Below are 27,629 nucleotides of genomic sequence, written 5' to 3' on the forward strand. Positions count from 1 at the left end.
CACATCACATGATCCGATCCTCTCCTTGGTCGGCTCTCCGCGTTTTGCAGCCTGCCTCCGTCTCGTCCCACTCACACGGCGTTGACAGCCACTGATCGGCCCACTCTGTCGGGGTTTGTCTCTCCATCCGAGACTGCTGCAAAAGAGGCTCTGACTCGCTCCTCACCTTTGATTTGTCGAGCAAAAGTCCGTCCGCGGCGGGAAAAGGAAAGGAAAAAGCATTTAAGTGCATTTCTCATCACTGTCTCAAAGCTCCCTGCACCATGTCTGGAGAAGACGCACCTGCCCAGCAGCAAAACGCTGTGGACCAGAAGCAGGAGACAAAACCTGCCGAGGAGCCAAAAAACGAGTCCCCCAAGACGGAGTCAGCCCCTGCGGCCGCCGCGGACACGGCGGCGACCCCCGCGGCAGCTGCAGAGAAAGTCCCCGAGGAGGAGACCTTTAGCTACCGCGCCCTGGTGCTCACCGGCTATGGGGGGTATGATAAAGTCAAGCTGCAGGTGAAGAAAGGCAAGCCCACCCTGAAGGCTGGCGAGGTCCTGGTTCGGGTCAAGGCTTGTGGATTGAACTTCGCAGACCTGATGGCCCGGCAGGGGCTGTATGACCGCCTGCCATCCCCGCCGGTCACCCCGGGCATGGAGTGCGCCGGTGTGGTGGAGGCTGTGGGGGAAGAAGTGACGGACAGAAAAGTAAGCTCACACACAGCAATTAAGTCTGATTTCTTTATTTAAGAGATGAATGTTTGTTTGTCTTTAAGACGGGGAACAGCTTCTTCGGGGTTATGGGCGTGTCAGGTGGGGCGCGCCGCTCGGAGCGGTGGCAGTGCCGCGCACCAAACACGCTCATCAATGATAATTAAGGCTGGCTATTGTGTCGGCTAATCAGGGGAACAATAGAATCTGGACGATAGTGTTTGAGTCCTGTTCTTCCTTCCATTCGTCGGCCTCTTGTGTGTCCGCCTCTCTTGGTTCGCGCATTTGGCCAACAGCGCGTAAATGAGTCGAGTTGAGCGGGCACAGCGAAGACAACGACAGGCGTCGCCCCTCTTGTCTCAGATCTCACTGCCTGCCACTGAAAACAACTTCCAGTCTGAACCCGTAGCGGATCTAACGGGGCGGGGGACAGTTGGTGCGCAACACATTCGCCTGTTGTCGGCGTAAAGTCTAAATAAACATGTAAATCCGTGGGACGCCTTCCACCCATGTTTCTGCGCTTCGTGCCAAGGCGCGGACCGCGGGGAGCTGCGCCAAGTCAGCCGCAGATCTCCACAGTAGACAGGACAGTACTTTTAAAATTTAAAGGCTCGGTCAGTCTCCATAAATATCTTTGTTGGCTGATTTAACCAGTAAAGAACGATACAAAACACACGTAAAAGCCCAACAGCTTTATTGCAAATGTGTTACCCATTAAAAGAGTTTGGATCCCGGAGGACGGTGCGATGCTGCAGGTTTTGACACAGCTTACTTGACGCCGGTGTCACCGCCTTTTGTGGCGCGCAGAGAAAGGGCGCGGCGCTCCGGCAGCGTGTGTGACGGCTCTCTCCGCTCGGCTACACACTCGCTCACACCTCTCCTCTGTTCACGGCGTCGTCACAGTCGTCTGTTTGTCAAAGTGAGCATCGAGACGCTCTCATGGATGAAGCAAAATCGATTCGACGCCGCGGAGGTAAAGTTGGCATAGATTGCGGGATGAGTCAGGGGTGGCATCTTTAAGGTTAACACCTTCCCAAATGCATGATGCACTTCAGCCTGGGATGACTCACAGGTTTTCTAGTAAGAGCATCACATTTCCCTCAAACAGACCTGATGTGCGTTACACATTTGAGGTCCACGGGCCACATGAGTGGTCTGGGAGTGGCACGTATGTCTGTCAAGACCCCTCAGAAGGAGAGCCGATGCAGACTAATGAGAATACAACGGGGGATAGGGCAGCCAGTGGCGTTCTGACATCGCAGAAGGTCACAATCTGTGTGTAAACCTTCAGCACGTTAGCCTTTTCTTCATTGTCAGTAATGTAGATTGGATTTAAAGGTTACCCCCACCACACAAGCACACAGGGGCAGTGTGTCATGGAGGCCTGGCGCTCCCGCATCCCCTCTGCAGCCTTTAGGGCGCAGAATTAAGAGCCAATCCTCCTAATGGATGGAGATCTCAGAGCTCTTGGCAGCTAACTCAGGGGGAATGTGCTGATCAGGGTGGTGCACCATTTTTCGGAGGCTCATCACTCACTGTGTCTGTTAACTGTCGATACTTTAAATCCATCAAACACAGGCATTAAAATACAATAGTGGGCGTGTCGGCTATTCTTCATGCATTATATATCAACATATCTCTTAATTAGGCATTGCAGCATTAATACAAAGTAGGATTATGATTGATTCTCTATGACACCTCAGTACAGATGGATTATGGGAGGTATTTGCACTGGCACCAGCACCCAAACACAGATATACTGCAGTTCTTTACACGTCTATTTCTACAGATAGCATTTAGCACAAAGTGTCGACGTCAAATAGTGGAGGTGAATCACCCAGGATGACCTATGGGAGGGTGCAGGAAGAGCGTAGCAGTGAGTCAGTGCGGGGAGGGGGAGTTGTTTAAAATCAGGGTCCCTCCTGACACCAATCAGCAGTTTTTTTCTCCTTGTCTAAGGTCTGCTTGGATCCATCTGGACCATATGTTCTTAATTATCTCCCCTTGGCCCATGTTTGGCGTTCTGGTATTTCCTTTATCCTTCTTTCCATCATCTTGATCACTCCATTCTTTCTTTGTCTATCAGTGAACGCTTCCTTTTACTCTGCCCCCACAGACATCTCTGTCTTCCCCTTTTTTCCCTACCTCTAACCTACCTTCCTCTTTTTCTTTGGCCTTTTTTGTGTGTAATTGTTGTTGTTTTTTTAAGAATCTCATTTGGATCAAATCATCTAATATTAATGAAGCTGCAGAAAAACCAGCGCGTTATGCTAATGAACATAATCAACCAGGTGCAATAAACAGACGTCCAGGTTCAGCAAACAGGGCGTGGCCGTTATTATGTCCGCAATGTTACCCAGGCTAACGTTACATTAGCAAGACACACACTGGCCGTGCGTGCGTGCGTGCGTGCACGTGTGTGTGTGTGTGAGACATTCACATTTTCACCTTTTGACTCAACCTGACTCAGAACTTTTTCCTTTTAGAAAATCAGGTTTTTTTTTTTTTTTGCTAACATCATCAAAGATCAAAGTCACAAAACAGCTGACATTTTGACTTGCATTCCCCCAAATTGAATCACCAGCTGATTAATCACTCTCAGATGCCCGAAACTGGACGCGTCTTCTGTTTATCGCTCCCTGCACTCTTGACCTCAACCTGGGGTGCGTCGGCCGCAACGTCCTGAAGTCTGACGGAACTGCATGTGCATGTTTGTGTGCCACAGTTGAAAGATGTTGCAAGACTTGTGTCACAAGTCTTCGCTTGGCCTTGAGACTCTGCGACTGACAGTAAATCACATGCTTTTGTGTGGGCACCCAAGAATCTCTGAGTGCATTCAAAGGCGATGGATGAGTCGTATTTGCGTGCGTTTCCTGTAAAAGCCGAGCTCCCCCTGCTATCGATGGCCGCCACACTGCACCTCCAATTAAAGCGGCCGGGGTGACGAGCCTGAATTCCGAAAAGATGAAAAATAAGGTCAACACAATAGGAGGGAGGAACCACAAAGAGGAAGAGAAAGTCGGACATGATAAAAAAGTAGAATAAACCGAATGACTCGGCCTCAGACTGAAAGATGTCGGGCATGAAAAGGGAGAGGGGGCTGGCTCTAATTGGACTGGATAGACGGTGAGGCGCGCGGCTCCCTCTCGACCATTAGAGAGGCCCGGGCGGACGGGTTTGTTCCCAGGAGGAGAGAGCCTGTCCTATGCTCAGCCATGGGGAAGAATCTGGCAGGGATGCTGCAGAAATGAGTGAGGCCCCACGTCCCACTGAAGAGGACGAAGAGATTGTCTTTGCAGGAGACAGGGCGATGACGATGGCGAGGACGACATGAGACGGCGGAGCATAAAAGAAACGCAAGAAACCTTCGAGGTACAGACAGGATGAGATGAGGGCCCGGGGAAGGGGAAAGACGATGTTCTGTAGTCGTTGGAGGAAAAGGAGTCAGGAAGTGAAAGAGAAAGAAGGGAAGACAGAAAGTAAAGAGAAAGGAAACAAGGTGGAAGGAAAGAGGAGGATAAGGGGAGAAGAAAACAGGAAGGCGAGCAATAATGCTGCAGTCGTCTCTGTTTCCTGTGTCCCCCGATTGGGCCCTCCTGATTGGCCAGCGAAGGAGCCAAGGCTGCCTTTACATCACGACTTGTCCTTCAGAAAAGATACATTTGTGAACAAGAGAATCCTGCTCTGATAAGGATAATTCCTGAGCAAATAATGGAAGTTGTGGCGGGCAGGACGTCAAACAATGAAAGGCAGGAACCGCACACACATTTTATAAACAACGATACTAAAATTCTTTCTTTTAACACTGGCCGACGCAGGCGGAGGGGAGCTCCTTACTGAATTCTCCTCTCTCTCTTTGGTGTCACCGGCTGCTCCACTTTCGGTGGACAACATGGCTGCACGTGTGTAAGTGGACCGTTGCTGCAGGCAGAAACCCACACCCCACTTCTGAGAATATTTCTCCTGACACCTTCACTGCTGTTCCAGATAAACTGAGATGTCATTTCACATGCAGCCATCCCACCTTCCAGGAGGCACCGGCGACACACACTGTGTTTTAGACTTAAATGTCTTGATCGGGAGCTGACTGACTACTCAGCTGCAGCCTGGCTGCTCGTGATCAGTGAATAAAAAGGTTCCTAAAAGCTGTTCCTTCTATTCTGCACCCTCTGTTCCAGGTTGGTGACAAGGTAATGGTGTTGAACCGCTTTGGGCTGTGGCAGGAGGTGGTGGTGGCACCAGCAAACCACACCTTCCTCATCCCTGAGGGCATGAGCTTCGAGCAGGCTGCCGCCCTCCCGGTCAACTACATCACTGCCTACATGATGCTGTTCGACTTTGGCAACCTGCGGCCCAACCAGAGCGTCCTCGTCCATGCCGCTGCAGGTAAGGAGAGGAACCCCCTTTGGAGAGTGGAGGCGTAGCACAAAACATGGCTTTCGCTGCGGTGAAAGGTCCGTGTGCGAAGCTCGAATGTTGACTGATGGCTGAGTGCATTTGCAGATCCAATCATTTATTCTCAAAAATAAAACAATAAGGCCTTGGCTGCGGCTGCGGCTGCGGCTGCGGCGTGGTTGAATGACTGCATATGCACTCCTGCAAATGAAAGCCACATTTATTGAGTTTCAGCCCAGGAACTGTCAGCCCAGCATTGAACTACGGTCTGTAGTTAACAGCCACACAAATATTCTACATTTCTGTACAGCCACAGGTCTGAGGAGTGTGAGCAAGCTCATCGTAAGATGGAAAGTGCGAGTCAGCGTGGTTGAACGTTTACACACTCCCGCATTTCCGCACCTGCTGTTTATGTAATATGAATTAGGGATGTTGTAGAAGTTCCACCTGAGCCTTGGTGTGAGATGAGCCTCTCACGCTGTCTGCGACTGCACTACGACTGGGGCAGAGTTCAGACTGAGTGGGAGGGAGGAGGATGGAGAGAGAGGGAGTGGAAGCACCTGTTTTGGGGCGTGATGGTTTAGCCGTGTTTACCCCAGGCCAGCTGGAATGAATGAGCACACATTAGCCCCCCCAAAAATAAAAATCTTTGGCTTGTTATGTCTGCAGAGTGAATCCGAGTGGAAACCCTCTGCACTGAGGACAGTGTGTGTGTGTGTGTGTGTGTGTGTGTGTGTGTGTGTGTGTGTGTGTAGATGGACATGTAAAGGAGCTCCCTGTCACTCTGTTAGACTGCACAGGTCCATGCGCTCATTCCCTGAGAGACTCCAAAAAAGAAAATGAGAGATTCGCGACGCTTTAAGCTGCCTGACAGCTGTGAGAACAGTCGCTGTGGCGCCGATGGTCAACAGTTGGAATCCCAAAAGCTCACCAAATCATCCAGCTGCCCTCACACCAGTGTCGCCACAGGTTGTGTGGAGGAATGCAGTGGAAATGTGGTTGGTTGAGTCGGGTGGTGGCGGCGGGGGCCAGCTGTGGCCCAGCAGATACTTGGACATAATGATTGTAAAGCTGAGCTGAGGCCTCCACAGCTCCACTGAGGCCTCACCAACAGCAGGAGTAATACATCTTCTGCGAGAGAAGGTGCAGAGAGATGTGCACGTCTGTCTCGTAAGGCCGTCGGAGGCTCGCGCCTCGCTTGCCGTCGGCAGCGAAACATAAAGGCGAGATCCCACTGCTGACGCTGCTGCTCGTGTTCTCCGATACGAGAGATCAGAAATATCACTATGACTGTCAGTTCCTCTCACATTGAGAAGGAAACGGCACATAAAAGTTTATTAAAATCCCCTTGTTCTATTATGGTTTGATACAAAATGAATAAATTACAGATGGTTGCATTTCGTAAACAAATGTAAATGTGTGTTATCTATGATATTTTTCAAGTAATAATCCCACCTCACCTATACATTAGTATTTGTTCCAAGCGTGAAATTATTATATTAAAGATAAATAAATAAAATGTCTTTCAACAGCTTAAGTCATCGGACTGTCGGCATGCCAAAATTAAATAGTGATCTTTTAGTTTTCCCTCTGCAGATGTTCAGCCCTGCTACATAAACCAGATGTGAGGAGCTTTTCCTTTTCCCTCGCAGGGCCTTTGGCCAGTTAAGCTTTTATTCAAAGCCCCAGTTTGAGCTGCATCTTATCACAGAAGGAACAATCTTGAGGCCTTTTCCTCCAAAAAACCTTTCTAGTAAATTCCTGGGAAGTTCATCCTGAGGTGATCTGCCTGAGGGTTGATTTGTTCATTCTCATGATAAAAATACAATTATCTGTTATTTACAGCCTTTAGTCTTACAATCTCACCTGTTAAACAGACATTTAATGGTATTTATTACACATGGGGTAATATTGTTACTTTATATGTCTCTATTAATACAGAAAAACATGTTACCAATGTTTACATTGAAGCCGGGACAGAGGGGTGAGAATCAGACGTCCAACAGGTGTTATATTTAGATAAGACGGAAGCCGAGGAAGCAGAACATTAAGTAAACTGTACAGGGTTAAACACAGCCTGGCTCAGGCCAGGACTGGTTGCCAGGCAACGTGCAGAGAATCCAGGAAGTTTGCGTTTCGAGCCAAAAATAACTCCCTGTGCAAAGGCACAGACTCATCAGCATCTCATTCGCTTTAAACGTTTTCGACGCAAAGGTCGAAAGGCGATGTCTCCGTATGGAAAGTGACCCGTCCAACCCGCTGAACTGCGCTGATGCGTGTCCATCCTCCTGCCCTTTGTCTTTCCATTGTTGCCAGTACTGCCGTACTGACCCATTGGGAGCTCAAAGAACATCGTTTCTTCAAGTACGTTGACCTTTGGTCCTCACTGGCCATCAGGTGACCCGTGCAGAGCGCCTGACTGGTGCTCATGGGTCCGTTTCCGTCCTCCCCGAACAATAGGTTGTTGTATTTCCTCCCATCGTGCCTCCCTTCGCCACCACGCTGCACATCTGCATCCTCCACCACCCCCATCCACCATCCCCCACCCCCACCCCCCATCTCCCTCTCCCTAACCCTCATCATCACGGAGAGGCGCGCATGCTTCCTCTCTTGTTTTTCCCGGGAGGGTTTGGGTGGGGAGACATTTGGCGACATTTGGACATGTCTTTTGGGTCTTCCTCTTGGGGTCCAGCCAACAGCCTTTCCTCTGACCGCTGCCTGAACCTGTCCAAATGTTTATGAGCCCTGGAGGGCCCCCACCACAACCGCCACGCCCGCACTTCACATTCCTGCATACATATGGGGATCTGCCGCGTTCCAGTGATGACGTCCATGTCTGTTTTATTTATGAGCCGCAGGCCAGCGCGGAGTGTCAAACATTGTGTTGCGGAGGTGGAAAGGCCGTCGCTGATTTGTCTTTGTGACATTTGGGCGTCGTTTCTAAGTCAATCAAACAATGCTCAGTCGGGTGTTGGCGGGCCGCTGTGGATCAGGGGGGTTAGAAGAGCCGCCATTTCCTCTGCCAGCCAATTATGAATGCGTAAACACTGTTATTGCATTTCTTGGGGTGCACATCAGCCTTCTTTTCCATTTTAAGTCTCCCTCCCTCATCCAGAAGTGAAGTTAGACGTTGTTCTTTTTCACCTGCATCCCCTTAAAAAGAAAACAATGACCTCATTGAATTGGCACATCTAATGCAGTCAGGTAACAAACTTGTTAACTTTTTAATCCTCCTGTGCACAGCATGTTATTTATATCTGGAAACAGTTTCATGAAGGAAATTGATACGAAGCCCAAATGTTCTGTAGCATTTTTTCTCTTTTTAAACTGTTAAGTGTTTCTGCAACACACTATCTTTAGAACTGATTCAACTGTTGGTTTCACAACATGTTGCCCTCTTTTTTTGTCTGGTGACTTTAGTTTCACACTTCACCATTGAAAGTGTGACAGAGGTCTATTTTATCTATGTCTATTTTATCCTTTGGAATGAAATGCTTATTTGAAGCTCAAGTCAGACATCATTGTGGCTGTAAGTACTTTAGGCACGCTCAGGACTGGTTCCATGAATCCGGGTGTAAATCTTAATGCCTGTTGTCGGACCCGCAGGGGGGCCTCAGGCGTGGACGCCCCCTCTGCACTTTACTGTAGGTGGGATTTGAAAAGGGCAAGCAAAAAAAAAAGCTTGGTTACTCCAGGAACCCCTCCCACGTCGCCGCTGTCATTCGTAATTTGCCGCAAAGTACCGCAACAGCTCAAATCACCACACTGAAGAGCGCTGTGAAAGTTTCCCCATGATGCAACAAAACCCAGTTCTCGTCATGCGCCCCATATTGTGAAAGTGACGCCCAGGAGCCGCAGCTTTCAAGGTGGGAGAGTTTCGAGAATATCAGACGTGCGGCACATCACACTGCTGGGTGTGTGTTATAACTGCACCAGGAGACAACAGCACAAGCGTATTTCACAGCCTCAAATATTATGATTAATGTGCTCTGTTATCTCTTCATATAGCTGCTTCCCTCTGTTTTATAAACCCATTGTTACTGACAGCCGTGATAAAAATCTGATATGCCTTTCCTCTCCTCTCTGTCTGTCTGCTCGGGGGGGTCTTACCCTACTTCAGAGAATGCTAATTCAGTCTGACCACTAAGCGGAGAGGCTGGGCTGTGAGGTTGAACCGACTCTGTGTTCCCAGGGCCTGGCATCGCCGGCGGCAGATCAGCTGTGCCGATAAGGGAGGGAAACCAGGGCAACCTGCGCCCCAACCCACCAATCACCTCGCTCGCTCGTGCTCTCATAGCTCAGCCGTTGACCCCGTATACCAAACACCCCCCCCATGCTAACCACTACTGTCACAGGTGTGTGTGAGACCTGTCTCATAGCACATGTTCATACACACACACACAAACACACAGCAGTTTTATATGCTGTGTTCAAGCACCCTGGCATGTGCGATTCTTTGTGTTTGTTAACACCAATTATATTAACACTGGAAGTCACAAATTCACACACAGTGGGTGGGACAAGAGCTGTTTTTGACATCTTAATATAAATATGAGCTTTCTCTTTGCACCATGGGCAGCTCACCAGGAAAACCTTTTTGTCTTAACACACTACTACACTACACCATGCACACACGCATACACTAATCCCAGAAAAACCACTCGCATGAAACACGTTACACGATACAACGTAGTTCCTGGACATTACAGAACTTCAGCAAAAAGGGAAAAAGTTCATTTCTTGTCACAGGAATGCAGAGAGGTTGAGTCAGATCTGCTGCATGGATCTGGGTTCGTGTTTCATTCTTTGTCAGCCGCTGCTCGCAATGACGGGTTGAGAAGAGGGAAGTCCTCGAGCAGATGTGGAAATGAGTGCAGCAAAGCCGCCACCAGCACCACCCAATCCCCAAACACCTCAGATTACTACCTGGAACCACGTTTAAGATCCTTTTAGTTCACTAGAGAAACACCAGCCAGCAGGGGTGTCAACACAAGGCGAACGCAGATCAACGTGCATCAGTCAGGGTGCATCAGAAAACAATTTGTGGACGTGGTGGACTCAGCGTGCAGCAGTAACCGAGTGTCAGTCTGGATTCCAATGTGTTCGGGGGGAAATTCCTCTTCCTCCCTAACAGTCAGGCCATGACAGCCAAGTGCACATTGTGCTAAAATCATGAGTATGGAAGGATTCGGGATGAAGACAAGGACCCACTGTCTTACCCCGGGAGAAACGTGATAGCTGGACCCTTCTTGGCATTGTTGATGGTGAAGAGTAAACAATTCAATTGAATGTTGAACAAATGCAATTAGCAGCAGGAATCCGCTCAAGCTGTTTTCTCGTCTTGGAGCAACAGGCAAACGTTTGTGGATGGTCCTAAATCCCACTCGGCCTCCGCCCTGAGGGGTGATTCAGGTCTGATTAGAAACAATAATATAGCGAGTAAATGTAAACTACTTTGTGACAACCACAACACACTGGGAACAAAGCGCCGGGTTAACGAAAGGTTAATATTTTAATCTTCCTGCATATTTGGGAAGATTAGCTCTATAGCAGCGGCCATTTCCCGCTCCTCTCTCCAGTGCGATCTCTGCATGCATGAGTGTGTGTGTTTGGGGAGGTGGTGGGGGCCGATGAGGGGTTCTTGGCAAACTTCTGTAGTCTTGTGATGGCAGATTGGATTTATGTTCTCAGAAGTTTCAGGTGCTCCCCCAGCACCACAAAATCCCCCCAAAATAATAATGATTCAGCCCTACAAGCAAACAATTTGATAAGAACACTCATTTTTAGATATGACTGAACGTTATTAAAAACAGCTTTAAAAATTGCGCTCAGAATGCACAAATGTGCAAAGGCTTAAAACACATTTGCTGGGTGTGCAGAACCGCTAACAAACCAAAAGACGTCCCCTCGTAGAGCTGCCAATGGCACGATCGCGGTCAGATTTCTCTGCAAGCCTGAATCTCTCGCATTCCTAAAGGAAGAGCAGTCAATGACACAAAATGGCTCCCTTTGCTCAGTCATTGTTGGCAATTTGGTTGAGGTTTCCCTGGCAACGCAAACTTGCTTTCTCGCTGAGGATGAGGAGCCGTTTGAACGCAGCCGTGACAACGCTCATATCCAACCGTGATTCCGTCTTCTCGTCACTTCTCCCCTCGGCGTTCAGCAGGCGTGGCCATAGTAGCGGCGTGGACGTGGCCGTCAGAGGAGAACCATTCAGAAATTAAAGGAAGAGACATTTGACGCCTGTTTTCTAAGACCAAAAACAGAGCCGCTAGGAAACGAACTTTCATGTTTCGCGTTTCCTCGTCATAAATGATAAATAGGCGAAAACTATTTTTACCTTTGTGTTTGCCTTCATTCCTTTTGAGGCGGCTCAGCTGCCTCCCTGACTCTCTTCCTTGATCTTATTGAGGAAATTTGAGTGGTTTTCTGGTTCACTCAGGACTTTCAGAGATGAATAATCTCATTCATCGCTGTCCTTTAATGCAGAAAAACAACAAGTTAATCAACTTTGGTACACAAACTAACGGGAATGTGTTCATGAACTGGGAGTCACTTCTTTTACCGAGTGATTGTAGGAAGATTTATTGTCACCAGTTTGTTAAACAGAACTCTCATTTCCTCTATTTGTGATTATTATATTTACTCGTTCTCAATGATGGTTGAGAACGATGGTTCCCAGTCAGGTGACTATTTGTACTGATGTGTGTTGCAGTCCGGCAGCCGCGTCATTAAAGATGGATGTAAAGGCACATGTTGCCGCCCTGACCATCAGATAGGAGCTTCTCTTTGCTCAGTGACCTTTATAGATGCCGGTCAGGTCAGCTCACCTCCTCCAGTGAGGCCTCCGTTTCAAACAAAACACTGCTTATAGGTAACCTATTACTTCTTGCTCTGGCTGCTTCAGCAAACACTGGCCCAGGTATTTACCCAACTATGTACACAATTTCACGTAAAGCGTGTGCAAATAGAGATATTTCAACCATCCACGGTATCATGGGACATTAGTTTTAATTGGATTGGGGATTTTTCTTTTCCACATTGGTTCCATGGTCTCAGGCAGCTGCTGTGTTTTTCTGAATTATGATAAAATGTAGTCTTGCTCCTCTTTTCCTCTGGAAAACAAACCCCACCTCATCTGCATGTTTGTCCTGTGGAAATTGAGACAGGTTGTCTTGAATAAGTAAACCAAATGAGATATGGCATGTTTGCTACAATGGCCACTTTCTTCGGGGTTGGACGTCTGTGCGTCTCTGTGTGGGTGTCTTTTCCCCCCAGTTGGACTAATGCAATTGTGTTTAATGCCTTCTTTACATACCCTTGAGCAAAACACATCCACTGTTATTGAATTGGCGTCTCTCGGACAATAAATAATGGAAGTCACATTCACCTGCCACAGAAAAACGCTTGTGAAATGGGAATTCTCGGGTGCAACAACAGCCTCACCAGACGCAGAATCTTCAATCTAATTTCATTTCAGAGTTTTTCTGTGAGGAAAAACTAAGTTTTCCTGTCTAGAATTTATCCCTGCAAAGGCAAAAACCAATTATATCACATACTGGCTGATGGATGAGCTGGCAGACTGCTGATGCCAGTGAGTAAAAGTTTAATTTAGACTTCATCTGCTGTCGTTGCATCATATTCTTTAACAGCAAATTTGCCTTTTTACCCAGGTAGCTTTTGAAACCAGTGAAAGAAGGGGTTTTGTTTCACTCTGATTTTATTTCTGCGTCCCTCAGGCGGCGTTGGCATCGCCGCCACTCAGCTGTGCAAGACGGTGACGGACGTGGCGGTGTTCGGCACGGCGTCGGCCAGCAAGCACGAGACTATCAGCGAGGGTGGAGTCACGCATCCCATCGACTATCGCACCAAGGACTACGTGGAGGAGGTCCGCAAGATCAGTCCTAAAGGTGAGAAACGCGTGTGCGTGCGATGGAACGTCATCCAAAATCACTCCCAACCTTCAACATTTACAGAAACCTTCTGCCAAACCAGACCGAAATGATTCCACTGGCACAAAGCAACATTTTATGTCCGGATTTCATTTCAAACACTTTTTCTGTCGGTGGAACTTGCTGCCATGTTGGCGAACGGACAGCAAGCATGGAGGTTTTATGGAGATGACGACCAAAAGTGCTGATTTCCAGTTCCTCTTTTCTCGGCGTAGCAGGACTGACGCCGTTCCAGACAACGGGTCCACGGTCCTCTCTCCAAACCGTCGGATTAGAAGCAAGTGAGCGCTGACACCCTGGACAGAACGTATCTAGTTAAATGTCTGGATCAATGTGCGGCCTCGCTCTGTATTTCCCCCTCCATCTTTCGCTGTCTGTCATCTCATCGGTGCCACGGTTGAGTCCTGCTGCGAGGCCTCTAACGATCAATGGAAACAGGGTTTAGTGGAGCAAGGAGGGGTGGTCTCATTTGAGGAGTCGTCCCCTCTGGCACAAAAGAGCATCATTAAAGCTGCGGCTCCATGGCCAGACATCAATCAACAGAGAATCCTCTGTGGTCAGGTCACTCTTTACCTTCTGCCTCATGGTTGCTTTTGCGGATATGTCCGGCGGTCCGTCTGCAAAGGACCAGGCGGACATGTTTCCTCTTGTCCTGTCCCTGAGATTGCAACAACACAAGTGCGTCTCACCTCTTTCTCACCCCCACACCTCCAGTTCAAGCATACGTATGAGGTCTTCGTGTAAACATGGTGCAACTTGGCTGCTCTCAGTACTCCATGTGAACTCTGGCATGCGGAGGACGTTGCTGAGGAGACTTGGCAGGCTGCTCCGGCTGAATGCAGACCCGGGATAATGTTGCCTTCTTCTCTCTCTCCTGTTCCAGGTCTGGACATAATCCTGGACCCTCTCGGAGGATCAGACACCCATAAGGCCTACAATCTGCTGAAGCCCATGGGGAAACTTATCACCTATGGTACGTTGTATAAAAGTGTTTGTTCAAAAGTGGGCCCTTTGGATGAATTCACCACATCGGTAGTGACGACTTCATATGTTAAGCAGAACATGAAGCAGGCCGGTGTGACTCGGTGGGCTGCGTGACCTCTGCGCAGAGGTCCGTGCCCTCAGCGTGCTGCGTGTCATCTGTAGGAAGAGCATTTACGCTCGCTGCCCCGCAGTACCAATCTGGAACCAGCGTGCATGCAGTGGTGGGCGGGGTCGGCATCCGTGGAGAACAGAGACTTGCCTTTTCTCGCTTCACAAAACCCCGCTGCCCAGCATGGTGCCCCCACCAACTCCACCACACTTTTGCCCGTTCACACTCTGTCACCCCTGCAGATCTGCCCCCCCCCCAACCCCAAACACACACACATACACACAGTTCCCTGGTGCTGGCTGCTCCTCTTCCAGCTTATCAGAAGTATGCACGGCAGAACAATGGATGTTTTATCCACAGGAAAACAGGAATGTGTCTGAATGTAGCAGCCCGGGTCTCTCTCTTCTCTCTGAGCACGCTTTGTGTCCCCCACTTCCCCTGAGAGAGGGGAGCAGACACATTTCAGGCGCGCAGAAGGAGGGGGAAGGTGCGGCAGTGAGAACCAAAGTGCTAAAAAAAAAAAATTTTCATTGGAGGAACTTGGCATGTTGATGTAGCGTGTTGTGAAATGCAAAGGATAGCATCAAACAGGGGGACATAACCCCACACTGTCCAACCTCCGTCTCTCTCTCTCTCTGTCAGGTGCTGCTAACATGCTAGCAGGCCAGAAGAAAAATCTGATCGCAGTGGCAAAGAACTGGTACCACCAGTTCTCCATCCACACACTCAGCCTCATCCAGGGGAACAAGTCGGTGTGCGGCTTCCACCTGGGCTACCTGGATGGGGAGACGGAACTCATCACTCAAGCTATGAATGCCATCCTGGATCTCTACAAAGAAGGAAAAATCAAGCCCCGTATCGACTCCACATGGCACTTTGAGCAGGTCGGTCTTTACTTTTCAGGCACCCTAACCAGCGATGGTCACGTTTGCTCACAGTGTGCTCTGGAATCTGCGTGAGGGATATTTAATGTTGGATTCCACTTTGCTCGGTGCCGTTTTTATTACGGCATCGATCGGTCTGATATCTCTCAGGGAGAATTATAAATGACTGGGCAGGAACAGCTTATTTACAGGACTCGATTCATCTTAGAGGTCATCATGCTTCGGTCGATAGGTCTCTATCAGGGCCTCACATGTGCGTGCAATAACGTGGGTGTGGCCTCATAAAAAACGACCCTTTTATTTCTAACAATCGCACAATTTCAATGAGTCAGTGGAAACTGTCGTTCAATCTTAATTTATACTCCATTTATTTACTTTTCTACGCACCATTTGCGACATAAGTCACATCTTCAGAATAATTCAACATGCCATTAGCACCTAAATTACATCAAATTATGTACATATTAACAGGACCAGAGTGTGTGTGTGTGTGTGTGTGCGCGCGCGTGCGTGCGTGCGTGCGTGTGTGTGTCTCAGATTCAGCTGGGTGTGTCTCACTCTCTTCAACAAGAAGCGCCGTCTCTCATGGCACAGCTCCCTCGGTCTGACAGTGTCAGATTGTTGCTGACAAACTTCCCACAGCTAATGGATATGAATAGAGAGAGTGTGAAAAAAGACAGAGAAAGAGCCAGAGGCTGCGCTCCCCTGTCCCTGGTCAGCATTTGGGTCGGTGTGGCCACAGAAAAGGAACACCCGCCGTCTTTCTTCACCGTCTGACGGTGCCTTGCCATCTGTCTGCTCTTTATCTCACGCTCTTTCTCTCTTTAACTTATTGAATACCTCTCTCTCTCTCTCTCTCTCTCTGCCTGTATTCTCTTCCTCGCAGTAATTTTTTGGGTTTTTTTTTTTTGCTTGTTGCCATGGTGACTTCCTTTACTCGGTGTGTGCGTCCGTCTGTAGGGAGGAGCCCTGATGTATGAGAGAGACATGGAAGCTGCCTGGAAGACAAGAGTGGAAGAAATATATGTCAGCTTGGTTTGAAGAGGTCGCGTGTGCTGTCTGAGGCGTATGTCTGCACACAGACACGCCGTGGTGGCGTCAAACGTGCCAGCTTTAGGTTCACTTAATGTATTCTGACTTTTCCCATTTGCATACAGGGTAGACGCTACCGACTGATATGTTTTCAATACACTGAATGAGACGCTGCACAGATTTTACAAATACAAATCAACAGATTCTTGCAGGAATATTTCACTACCATCAAATATTTATATTATTATGAATACAATATTTATATAGCATTTCACTACCATCAAAGCAGGTCTTTTCTTCTGAATGAGTGACAGCAGACGTGTTTTTAGCCTTTGCACGCTACACAAACACCACAGTCCCCGCTGTGTGGACACAGTAATAAAAGCTTCAAATAAAAATCCTTTTATGTGCATAAAAACATCAGGATTCTCCATTTGGGAAGAAATCTTTATTTCAGTCAGTATCAGCCTTGTACACGTTGTTCCAATCGTGCACACTTGGTTGGGTAAATTGATCCTTCATGTCATCACTGCATTAAAATGATGAATCTCTGCTTTTGTTTCCCCAAAAATAAATTGACACTTTAATAACTAAGAGGAGGAAAATAAAACAGCGGGTTGATTGTGTAATAGTGACTATTCTGTTATCAGTGCTTATTTTAGTGTCTTGAATCAACCACGATGAAGCATTTTCTTAAATTCAAATTTTAAGTATAAATAGTTTCATCATATTTAACAGACTTTGCATTTATCGCAGTGATGATCACACAGAAGTCCAAAGGGGGAGCTTTTCATTTAAAGAGCGACACTGTTAAAGTCTGTCGGTGGGGGTGGGGGTGCATCTGCTGCTTGGTAATAGTGAATCAGATCAATGTTCACTTATGACAGAAGGAGAACCGATGTCACTCTGCTCGATGGTCCTCCCCCCGTTGTGACTCCGTTTGTGCTCCCAGAATCAATAAGGAATTCTATGTGGTATTAGCACTTGTCTTTTATCCCCACTGTGGCTTCTCTTGCTTCATTATCCACATCTGTGCTGATGCCCGCGTTGATAACTGGTCGCGTCTGCAGCTGGCTGGAGCTCACTAGGAGGTGCCTGGGAGCCCTCCAGGCTGACAGATCTTGGAAATGAAAGGTGGAGGTGGGTGGAGTCGTCGCAGAAGCCTCAGATCTGCGACTTTCATTCACAGACGGGTCTTCTGTTTCACAGACACCCCCACCCCCACCTCCCCATGCCTCCAGTTTGTCTGAGGTGTGTCCCTTGTCTTCAAGTGCACCAGTTGCTCCCTTTGCTCACTCCCTCCCTTATAGGCTGGTACGCTCCCACTTTTTTTCCACGTGTCTGGCTCGTCAGGGCCTCATTTCAGCCCAGGATTTACGTTGCTAGGAGATGGCCCTGTTGCCGTGGCAGTGGTCGTCAGGTGGCCTGTCTGCATTGGGAGGCAGGGAGCGACGGAGGCGGGAACAGAGAATACAGGAGAGTGGGCAGAGCCCGGTGGGATTCTCCTCTTTTATTACGCAGTGTGGTCAGGCTGTCGTTTGATGCTTCTTTAAAGCATAATTAGCTGTCATCGTTTGAAAGTCGGTCAGCTCGAGACTGGACCCTGAAACACAACGTTCCCCTTTGCAGTTTTAACCCTTTAACTGCAGCAGCAAAGGCTCCAGTCATAGGATTCATTTGGTAAAATATGGTGACGCTGTGAAATGGCTCAGAAGGCATTCTGCAAGTTACACCAGAAAGGCCGGCTTAATTAACTGTTTCCCCCCACAAGCTGTGAAATCATCCCGTTGCTGAGGGTCTCATCATCTTAACATGCTATTCAGATGATTCTGTGGTGTTTGTTAATGGTGTCTTGCAGCGATGGGCTCATCTGTGACCTCTGGCACCGTTGGTAAAGGAGTGTACATGACTCATTTTAAGCCCTTTCGACCATTACTTATACAAATTCCTGAACAAAAGCCAGGATCCAAACATCGCCAGTGTAGGTTTGGAAGTTACAAGTCGTTATAAATATTTACGGTGAACAGCTCATGGGCTTTATTCTTAATAAGCTGTTGACTATTTGCGGTGCATGTCATCCCATTCCTCTGTTGCTTTTTACTTGTTTTTGCTGCTTCAACAATTTAATTTCCCCTCAGTGTTTATTAGAATCTCATCAAAACCCATTTCTTATATGCTGCATATTAAGGCAATATGTAGGAAAACCCGGCCTTGTGAAATTAGTTTCTTGTCGAAGATGAGAGGAGATGCTGCCGCCGCTCCTCGTGGCGGATTTATTCTCAATGACAAGATCTGTCGTAGCCTTCGGTCACCTTTCACTCCTCCCGTTCCTCAATAACGCTCTTGTCCTTCCTGCAGGTGGGTGATGCCATGAGGAAGATGCAGGAGAGGAACAACATCGGCAAAGTGATCCTCACCACGGAGCCCATGCCCGAGGAGGAGAAGAAGGAGGAGCCCAAGAAGGAGGACAAGAAGGAGGAGAAGAAGAAGGATGACAAGAAGAAGGATGACAAGAAGAAGGACGATGCCAAGAAGGAGGAAAAGAAGGATGACAAGAAGAAAGAAGAGGCCAAGAAGGAGGAGAAGAAGGAGGAGGAGAAGAAGGAGGAGGTCAAGAAAGAGGAGAAGTGAGAGGGTGCGATGGGTAGTCGAGCAGACTAACGGGGAGTTTGTGTCCTGGGGGTTGTGGGTGTGCTGTGTGATGTGTGATGGGTGCTGGGGTGGGGGTGGAGGGCGGGTTGGTTCAGAGAGTAGATTACAACATCGTGGCGCCGCTGTCGACCTTTCACCTCTTCCACCTCCTCTCTGTTTCCACCTCTCGAGTCATCAGTGACTGATTGCTCAGGCCTGGCCCCTCAAACCCCCTCCCACCACGCTCTCGCCTCCATCTACAACCTGATTTCCAATCACTGGAAAACACTCTTTCAGCGTCCCACCGGACGAGGTTTTCCCCCTGAAAGATAGACAAAGAGAGTCGAGGTGGCTAGTGGGTCCAGGCCTGGGTCAATTTATTTACTGTTTCCTTGACAACCGCCATCCCTGCTCATCTCCGCTCACCACCCCTGCACACCTCAACTCCCACTGTGCTAAATTGTTCTGCTTTGACTTCCACCTGCCTCCTTTTCATGTCCCTGCCCCCCCTCCACCCACGCTGTGCCGAGTCCAACCCCCATCTACCGACCCTCACCTCCACCCCCACCTCACCCACAGGCCGGACACACGGACAGGCACAAAGGCAGGCAGAAGAACCACACCCACCCACACGCTGCTCTCGCTCTCCCTCTCTCTCTGTCCAACTCGTAGTTATGTCACTGAGGATGAGTCACAGATGATTCTGATTGGCTGCTGCAACCTGCGTCCCCGGGAGACGGTTTGCATCACGGTTCCGATCGATGCCAACGCTCGTTATCGTTTAACGTGGCCTTATCGGTTCCCTCCATCGCGGAGGAGAAACGGCGAAAAACACATGCATTCCCACCAAATTTCCGAGGGGCTCATGTCACCCCCCCAGTATGAATTTCACCAAATAAGCAGCCTCTCTGCCTGCTGCTGAAATCATTGCTCAGTTGCCGTCTCCTTAGTTACAGATTTTTCGTCGCCGACCAACTGTTGGCAAGATGAGTGCAATGCCAATTAAGAGAGAATTTTTTTTGTCTCTCTCTCTCTCTCACGCACACACACACACACACACACACACACTATGAATGTGCTGAAAGAGGCACTGTCATGCTGAGACAGTGAAGCAGCTGAAATGAGCAAGCTAAGAAGGTGAATACCAGTCCTGTTCCTCCCTTCCAGACTTTCTTCCTCCCCAGTCCTCCTCACGCGGTCACCATTGGCCTGTCGATCACCCTGACCCGACAGAGGAGAATCAGCTCCAAGCTGGCGGCCATACTTAGCCTCCCTTCCTTCTTCCTTCTACTCTCTCCCCTCCTCTTTCCATTTTGCTCACCGCGGTCGGCATAGCAACAGGCGTCAGGCTCATCAGAGGAGGCACTGTGGAGTGTTCCTCTGACCCCCTCTCACAGTGTTGTCTCTTCTCTGCCTCGTTAAACTCTTTATTGGCCAATAGTTTGCGCCGCTGTTCAGTATTTCAGCAGAGGGGTATCGTTTTTCGGGACGCTGAAATGAAAAAGCAGGCGACGTTGACAGAGTTTCGCGTTGCGCTTTCAAACATTTGGGTGCCTGAAATTGAGGAGTTGCATGCGCGCTGAGCAGCGCGCGGCTCCCCCTCCTGGCCAGTTTGAATTTGAGCTCGGTTAAGTCATCTTAATCTGGGGCGTTTTGTCCAAAATCCCACTGGGCGGGGTCCTAAATCTTTAACACGGGAGGATGTCACCTTCAGGTCTTAGACATCTATCTACCTGCCTGCCCACCTGCCTGCCTGTGAGCCCGGCCTCAGTGTTGAGACTCAGATGGTGACTCGTGACTTTGTAAAAAATGAAAACAAAATGTTTGAATCAAAAAAAACAAAAAACAGGTTGTGTTCGCATGAGTGGCCTCCCTCATGTGCTGTGTGTGGTGTGCCATTGTGTGTGAAGATGTGTGTGTCCTCAGGTCATTTTTGTCTGGTTTAAAAAAAAAAAAAAATAGTACCTACCCCAGTCGCCGCCGCCACCCCGCACTTCTCAGCTACAGTGTAATGTAGCTCCCTCCCGGCCTTCTCTTCTTATATCTCCCTTTCCTGTCTGATAAGAGGCCTGTGTTATGAGGACAGTTGGTATTAGTATTTTGCACTCTGCTCGCTGATCTTAATGCACTTAGAGGCATGGCAGCCACACTCCAGTCCCGCGGGTTGGAATCAGCTCCAGGTTGGCAGCCTGTTTCCCATCACGCACTCCCAAGGTATCTGCACAGGTGGCACAGATGTCAGACACACACTCATTTAAAGCTCCTCTCATTTCAAACATGCCAGCCAAACTTTTCCTGGGTGGCAGCTAAAATCAAAGCATTCATCCATCCTCAGCAGTGGGAGGTAAAATGTGGAGCCGGGAGGGGACTGGGCTGGAGTGGGACTGCCACGCTGATGTGGGGAGTGACTGTGTCCTGTCAGCCTCTGGTTGGTGTTCTGTTCTGATCTGCTGGGCTCCCTTTGTGAACCTGTGGATGGTGCTTCTGTCCCGAGTGCCATGTGAGAATCAAATGCTTCGGTTAAAAAAAAGAAAAAGAAAAAGAAAAGATGTTTTAATTAATATGTTGTTTTAATCTACCGTTATGTTTCCCTTTGTTCTCTTATCCAAGGGTTTAAAGTTCAAAGCTCATACTGTTAATGTGGAGACCTGCCAGCCTGCGCTCCTTTTAAATGTGACTCTTTTTGTTGGACTGAACCATGTGTGCCAAATTGTATGTATATTCCTCTGTCAGTGCTTTGAATATTAACAGTGCATAAAAAATATGAAGACAATTCTGGTTTTGGATGCATTTCCACCATCGTTAAAGGAAACTGTAATTGCAAGCGTTCCTGTGGTCTGACACATTTGTATTACAATTGCTCAAACGGTGCTGAGAGAGGTTGTTTTTTTGTTTTTTTTGCTGCAGTTCACAAAAATCTGAACACAATTTGCAGTTGAATTTGGCTGCAGTTCATCTCCAGCATAGGCCTGCACTGTGTCTCTCTCCTCGCACACGGCTTACCTCACTCTGAGGCACCTCCCTCTGTGTTGATATCCTTTTTTTCCCTACTGGGTTTTCACCTGATCGCACACCCCGCCAACATCTGGTTAAGTCCTCCATTTCAGCGCTGATTCCCTGGCAATCTTTTGAAATTTGAAGCTGTATGGGGCGGCCGAGAGCGTGACAGACAACCGCACAAACCTAAATCTTATTGGCTGACCCCAGCTGAGCCAAAACCAGTTGAAGACACAACATTTCCGCTTCACAACTGGCATTCACAAACGCTGCTGCAACACTCCACCTACCGTCTCTACGGGCACTCGCGCTCAATTAAACATTACATTAACATCTGGATTTCTAAATTGGCACGCGAACAATTGATTGTCATGGTTTTCATAAGCTCTTCTGAGCTAAAATGCCTTTCGGATGACCTCAGTCAGTCTCTGCCTGTGTGCGCTTCCACCACGGAGCTGCAGGGTACGTCACGTTCAAACAGTCTCCAAGTCATTCCAGACACTTATGCAAGAGTACTTAGCATCTCAGAGCTTCACAGGGAGGAAAACAGCGTTTCAAAAATGTACATCCACACACAAATGTGAACCGTTGCAGGCGTAGGTTTGATATTACAAAGCAACACTGGTAGTTTCAAATGTGAAAAATGACCTTCAGTCAGTCTCGAGCAGCTCGCGTCACATTTAGCTTTGAGGTGAATTTCTGTTGTCGACGGGTTCTCAGGTCATTCAGGTCCAACAGTTTTCATTAGGAGACCACTTCATTTTGCTTTTCACTCACATTCCGCACACTCTTTCCTTCAGGAGTCCGACGTTTGACCAGCTTGGACTTGGTCTGTCTGCAGATTCAACCTTTATCTTTTTCCCCAGCCATTCTCAGTAATTCAGCACCATCACAGAGACATTGCAGAGATGCAACAGTAGTCACATCATGGCCGGGGCGTGTCATGTACAGTACAAAGATGCATGTGTAGTCGGATATTAAGCGTGTGTTCATGTACAGCTTACCTTCTCTTTCCACAGTAGTTCCTCAGTAGTGGTGTGGGCGCTCACCCCTCCTGTCGTGTCAGTATGTGAACTGAAGCTAATTCACTGCCCCTCGTGCCACCTGACCCCCCTGGCCTCACCCCCAGCATGGGCACGGCTGGTGCAGCCATCACACACCTTACAACCTATCTCTGGGAATGCTTCAGAAATGCACTTCTCCTCCATTCCAGCTGCACACCTGTTGAGACTTTCCTCGACATCCATTTTTAAAAAAGGCATACCCGACAGGTTGACTTCAAAGCTAGTTTCTCGTCCTTTCTTGTGTTTTCTTTTATGTTTTTCCGGTCTGCAAACACTGTACTCGGCTCAACTTTGTTTTTTAAACCCTTTGAATTGATGCTGCTTCTGTGCTTGACTCTGGGTTTACTGCGTGGTGCCATGTTGTCCACATGGCCTTTTCGAGCTTGTAACGCTTCAGTGTGTAATGTTACCATATGCCTTACATGTTTTCCAGGACTAATAAAAAAGCATAACAAAAAGGCCACATGTGCTCCTTTATTTCTGTCTCCATTTTGAACATTCCGCCTCAGACTTAATAAATAATTCCTGCAACATTCATCTAAAATTGAACTTTCTTCCCTGAACTAGATGAGCGTTAACCCTACAAAGAGCTCGCTGTGCACAACAAATATTACAATCGCCCTGGAATACTTCATCAAAAGCAAACTTTTGAAAAGTTTGAAGCTATGGTATAAAAATAATATCTAAAAATATGGAATCATAGAAAAAAACACTGGCAAACATGATACAGTGCAAACAAATTTGGTCCACCTAAATCTAAGAGCTGATTTAATTATTTAAATTTGGCTGGCGGCTCCTCAATCCCATAGGTGGTCAAGACGTGTGCCAAGCGAGTGAGGTAAGTGGAGTCCGGGTACCCGCACCTGAACAAGACAAGAAGAAGACATTTATCACCCGGACCGATGTGGTCTCTAACGCTGCGGCTCAGTTAAGACATTCCCAGTGGCTTCACCCACCCCGATTTGCCTCCATGAAGAGTGGTTTTGTGAGGGATGTAGTTCCAGGTGACCTTGGCGCCTGCTTCTTTCCCCTCCACAGTGAAGGTCCGCCCCTGTCTGAAGGCCTCCTCCAGCCTAGGCAGCAGCCTCATTGCTGTCTCATTGTCAGGGAGGTAGGCATCAAACACGCCTCCATGAAATGGCTTTCCCGGAGACGGATGACCTTCCTGTAAGATGCAGAACAGCTTTCATTATTAACACTCAGCTCTCAAAACTTGTTATACTGATTACCAAATCTACAGATCCTCTGTTGGAGGTCGGTACTAGCAGCACTCTAGACTAGCCGCTCACCTCCTGGATGCCATCAGGAATGTAGTAAGTGACCTTAATGGCTGAGTCGTTTAGGTGGCCCGGAATGCTGATGTTGAGCCTGGAGTAGGTCATACGGCCGTGGATGCCCCATCCAAGCTGCTCTGCCTCGGTGCTGGACCTGGATTCACTTTCTTTGCGTCCTTTTTGGGCCCTGTCCTTTTCAGCTGAGTCCCCACTCTCTTTTGCAGAGAGAGAAGTCACTGATTTAGCGCCATTTTCGCTCTCATCATTTAGCATTTTAGGGACAAAGAGACTGGTCTTCTGTCCATTTCTGTCCCCTGTACCCGCGTATTTCACTTTCTCCTTAATTACAGGGTCTTTGTACAGTCGTGGCTGGCTGACAGATCCGTTCACATTCTCCATCTCTGCAAAGCCGCCGCGGTTTGTTCTCCTTTCTCGATCAATACTGGTTCCATCGGTGCTGCCTGTCCTGGTCTCTGGCATCAGTTGATTCTTACTGTGGCTGTGCAGTTTAGCGCTTTGGTCCTCGATGCTTTGCGTGAGCGTCGCTGGATTGCACTTGGACGTAGAAGGGTTAGAGAATTCCTGATGTCTATAAATGTGGGTCAAATCTTTGGAAAACACCTCCAGTAGTGAGGCGGCGGCCTGAGAGCCCAGGAGCTTTGGACCTAGAAGCAACACATTTTCCTCTGTAATCTGAATGGTAACCGTGCTGAAGCAGCTGCGCATGTTGTTGCAACAAGCCAGTAAGGTTTCATCCGTCGGGTCAGCGAGGCCCAGTTCTGACAAGGGCAGCTTGTGCACGAAGAAGTCTGCGTTCACCGAGTCGATCAGCTTCTGTAAACCAAGCCTGCATGACTTCAGCTTGGACGAGCTGGCCCCTCTCAAGGTGAGAGTAACACTGCTGCCACTGCCGTGCACGCTCTCCCTGCTCTGGATATCAGCGGTCAGGTCGTCCACCTGGGTGCGGTGCGCTTCCTTAATGTGTTGCCACATCACAGAGGAAAGCACGATGTCAGCAGCATGGCCTGCTTGCCTGTCTCTGCTCAGATGATCAGTAAGGCCAGAGGACTTGTTGGTGTCGTCTTGACTCCTCTGTTGCGTAACTTGGGGCTTACGCTGAGGTGTCCCTGAGAAACTATTGGCCCGCTTCAGAGTGGATCCAGACCCAGCCGGAGGACCTAGAGGACGGTCTTGCAGCGATGTGGTCAGAAAGGCCGTCTTGGACTGACTTTTCATGAAGTCTGAGTTGAGGGAGGTATCATTCTGCATGGACGTAGTTAGAGACAAAGAACTTTGACTCTTGAACAAGATGTCTTCTGCAGTGATTTGGGGCGGTGCTCTGGGAACTCTTTCACCAGTCTGTGCTGGTTCTGACAGCACATTGAACCCTAACATGGGCCCAGAGCATTTGGGTCTACTTTGAGCTGCGGTCCCGCCTCGAAAGCAGAAGTCCGTTGGTCTGCTTCCTAACGGAGGCAGCCCCGGCTCCTTAAACCGAGGAGCAAGCCTGCACCTCCTGGCCACCTCGTCTTTTGTCTCATCTTCCTCTGATTTCAGATACTGATGCAAACTTTGGTCCAGGAAAAACTGCTTTGCATCCCACATGTCTTTGTAGTTGCCAATCATGTAAATATTTGTGTCGTCTTCTTTCAAAAGAATTTTGGGATGTCTGAGACTTAAATTGTCCTTGGCCGTTTGCAGATCCTTCCCAGAAGAGAAGATGCTCTTCGAGAAGTCGGCTCGCCAGATCCTGGCCTCGTTCTCCAGAAAAAACTGACTTATTGCATTTCTGGCTAAACTCAGGCCGTTGCGATCTTGAACGCTCTCCCCAGCTGCAGGCTGCAAATACAGGCTGGTGAGGCCCTGGCTGGTCATCTCCACCACTTTGACACCATACAGACTAAGGATTTGCTGGTAATCTTTTTGGCAGTATTTCTGCAGATACTGGAACATGTCTGCATCAACAATTAATAAGCTCTCGTCCTCTGAGGGCCAATTAAGCTGCGGGGTGGCCCCTTCTCTCTGCCCACTATCATCCTCGCCATAAGCACCAGACGTCAGCTGGTCTTTTTGTGAACTTGAGCTGCACTCAGGAGACCTGAGAGTATCGGCTGTCTTACTTTGTCCTCTCTGCTTGTTGGGCTTTGCGCTCCAACCCTCTGATGGATCCACCTGTAGTTCTTGTGATGACTGTTCAGACCAGGAACCAGATGGGGATTGTTGAACTGTATCTGACTGCTGGTTCCCCGGTTGGCCAAACAGTTGTGTTAGGGCAGCCTGGACTTTGGAATAGGCCCCATATACCGTATATAGTTCCTGAGTACCATCATAGCTCAGGTGGATATCAGGATGTTTCTCCTGAAGATGTCTCAGTGCCAATGCTCCTCCAGGAACCTGACTGTAGTCCATCACTGCTGACAGACGCGTGACGATCTGTGGCAAAGGAGAGACAAATGAGTTGTGTTTTATCGTTATTTGCTCAAATGGTTCCTGTCAGTGTCACAATGCGTACCTCGTCTGGGTCAAAGATTTCCCGATACTTGGTTACGGAGAGGTTATATTTCTTCCCTCTGACTTCCAGGACATGCGGGCTGCGTTCAATGGCTGTCTTTGCCACTGTGTGAGGGGAGTCACCAGAGGAGAGTCATTTTCTGCCTGTGGTTTGTCCGTCGCATTGCAAGCACTTTACAAATTATATCAAATATGCTTCAAATGAAAAATAACAAGCCGTTGGATGTTTATTTCTCTGAGACCTACATGTCAGTGTCACAAATGATACATTAATGCAGTAATAGTAAATTTGTTAACAGAATAGAGATCCTGTTGCACCATTTACATGCACAGAAGTGCAAAACTCTGTGACCCTACTGACCTTCACACTCCTCAAAGACGATTAGGGCAGAAAGTGGCGTTCCTTTGACAATAGTGACAGAGTCTATCTCTCCTCCTCCATTCCTGGCTCTTAGGAAGTGGATGAGCAGCTTGTCTTTCAGCCTGCACTCCTCGAGGTCTGCAGGCAGACCGCTGACCCTGACGGTCCGGCTGGGCTCCGCCATCTACTGGGAGACACAGGACCGCAGTCATGGGCGGGGGGCAAGCAAGACTGGGAGCTGTCCCACTTCAGATGCAGACACAACCAACGAACGAACCTCTCGGGGAAACAACTCGAGTGAAAGTATTTAAAAGGCCTTTCACGTGGAAAAGAGACGACAGTTGGTCCCTTCTTGGGACCAAAGACGTTCCTATTTCTTCATCTTCGTCATCGCTGTCTTCAAGTCAAACGTTTCCATCTCGATTCGCACTGTAGTCTTTCCACAAGGAAATAAATAACGCGATTTCTGACTCGATGTGTCAAAGTGTGCGTCAACAATAGACGGGAAATAAGCACGCAGTTTCGAGGAAGTGAAACACGCGTTAACTGTGGCCATCGATGCACCTTTTTAGGTTACGCTTCGGAGGTTAAACCGTATTTAAGATGTCTTGTTACCAACCTTAAGCTTTGTGCTGTTTGTTGCTCGCCTCTGGTCCCACTTTTTGTACGGTTGGTATGAAACCGAAACTACACAATATTTCTTGTAATTTCTCCCGTCGCATGGCGGCGACAAAGTGCCGCTC

At 48.5% G+C, this 27,629-nt stretch overlaps 2 protein-coding genes across 2 annotated transcripts; one reads left to right on the top strand and one right to left on the bottom strand.

Moving 5' to 3' along the window:
- The first annotated feature begins 33 nt into the window (after nt 1–33).
- On the top strand, nt 34–21,547 carry vat1 (vesicle amine transport 1). The gene is made up of 6 exons (XM_011604184.2): nt 34–689; nt 4,871–5,078; nt 12,827–12,997; nt 13,923–14,012; nt 14,775–15,016; nt 18,407–21,547. The coding sequence occupies exons 1-6, from the start codon at nt 264–266 to the stop codon at nt 18,677–18,679; spliced, it is 1,410 nt and encodes a 469-aa protein (XP_011602486.2). The 5' UTR covers nt 34–263; the 3' UTR covers nt 18,680–21,547.
- Nucleotides 21,548–22,667: 1,120 nt separating this feature from the next.
- Nucleotides 22,668–27,605, bottom strand: LOC101076487 (uncharacterized). Its single transcript, XM_011604183.2, has 6 exons — nt 27,506–27,605; nt 26,887–27,070; nt 26,527–26,630; nt 24,030–26,447; nt 23,697–23,905; nt 22,668–23,603 (listed from the first exon to the last, which is right to left on the bottom strand). Exons 2-6 carry the CDS (start codon nt 27,068–27,070, stop codon nt 23,513–23,515), a joined length of 3,006 nt encoding a protein of 1,001 aa, XP_011602485.2. The 5' UTR covers nt 27,506–27,605; the 3' UTR covers nt 22,668–23,512.
- Between the last annotated feature and the right edge of the window lie 24 nt (nt 27,606–27,629).

This window comes from Takifugu rubripes, chromosome 5, assembly GCF_901000725.2.
Source record: "Takifugu rubripes chromosome 5, fTakRub1.2, whole genome shotgun sequence".
NCBI classification, from domain to species: domain Eukaryota; kingdom Metazoa; phylum Chordata; class Actinopteri; order Tetraodontiformes; family Tetraodontidae; genus Takifugu; species Takifugu rubripes.

What these genes read in the sequence shown, in the direction of transcription:
- vat1 (XM_011604184.2), top strand. Translation starts at nt 264, where the DNA reads ATGTCTGGAGAAGACGCACCTGCCCAGCAGCAAAACGCTGTGGACCAG. An exon ending in AAGAAGTGACGGACAGAAAA is followed by an intron (nt 690 to 4,870) that starts GTAAGCTCACAC and finishes CCTCTGTTCCAG; the next exon opens with GTTGGTGACAAGGTAATGGT. An exon ending in CCTCGTCCATGCCGCTGCAG is followed by an intron (nt 5,079 to 12,826) that starts GTAAGGAGAGGA and finishes TGCGTCCCTCAG; the next exon opens with GCGGCGTTGGCATCGCCGCC.
- LOC101076487 (XM_011604183.2), bottom strand. Translation starts at nt 27,070, where the DNA reads ATGGCGGAGCCCAGCCGGACCGTCAGGGTCAGCGGTCTGCCTGCAGAC. An exon ending in AAATCTTTGACCCAGACGAG is followed by an intron (nt 26,448 to 26,526) that starts GTACGCATTGTG and finishes CCTTTGCCACAG; the next exon opens with ATCGTCACGCGTCTGTCAGC. An exon ending in CTTCATGGAGGCAAATCGGG is followed by an intron (nt 23,604 to 23,696) that starts GTGGGTGAAGCC and finishes TGTCTTGTTCAG; the next exon opens with GTGCGGGTACCCGGACTCCA.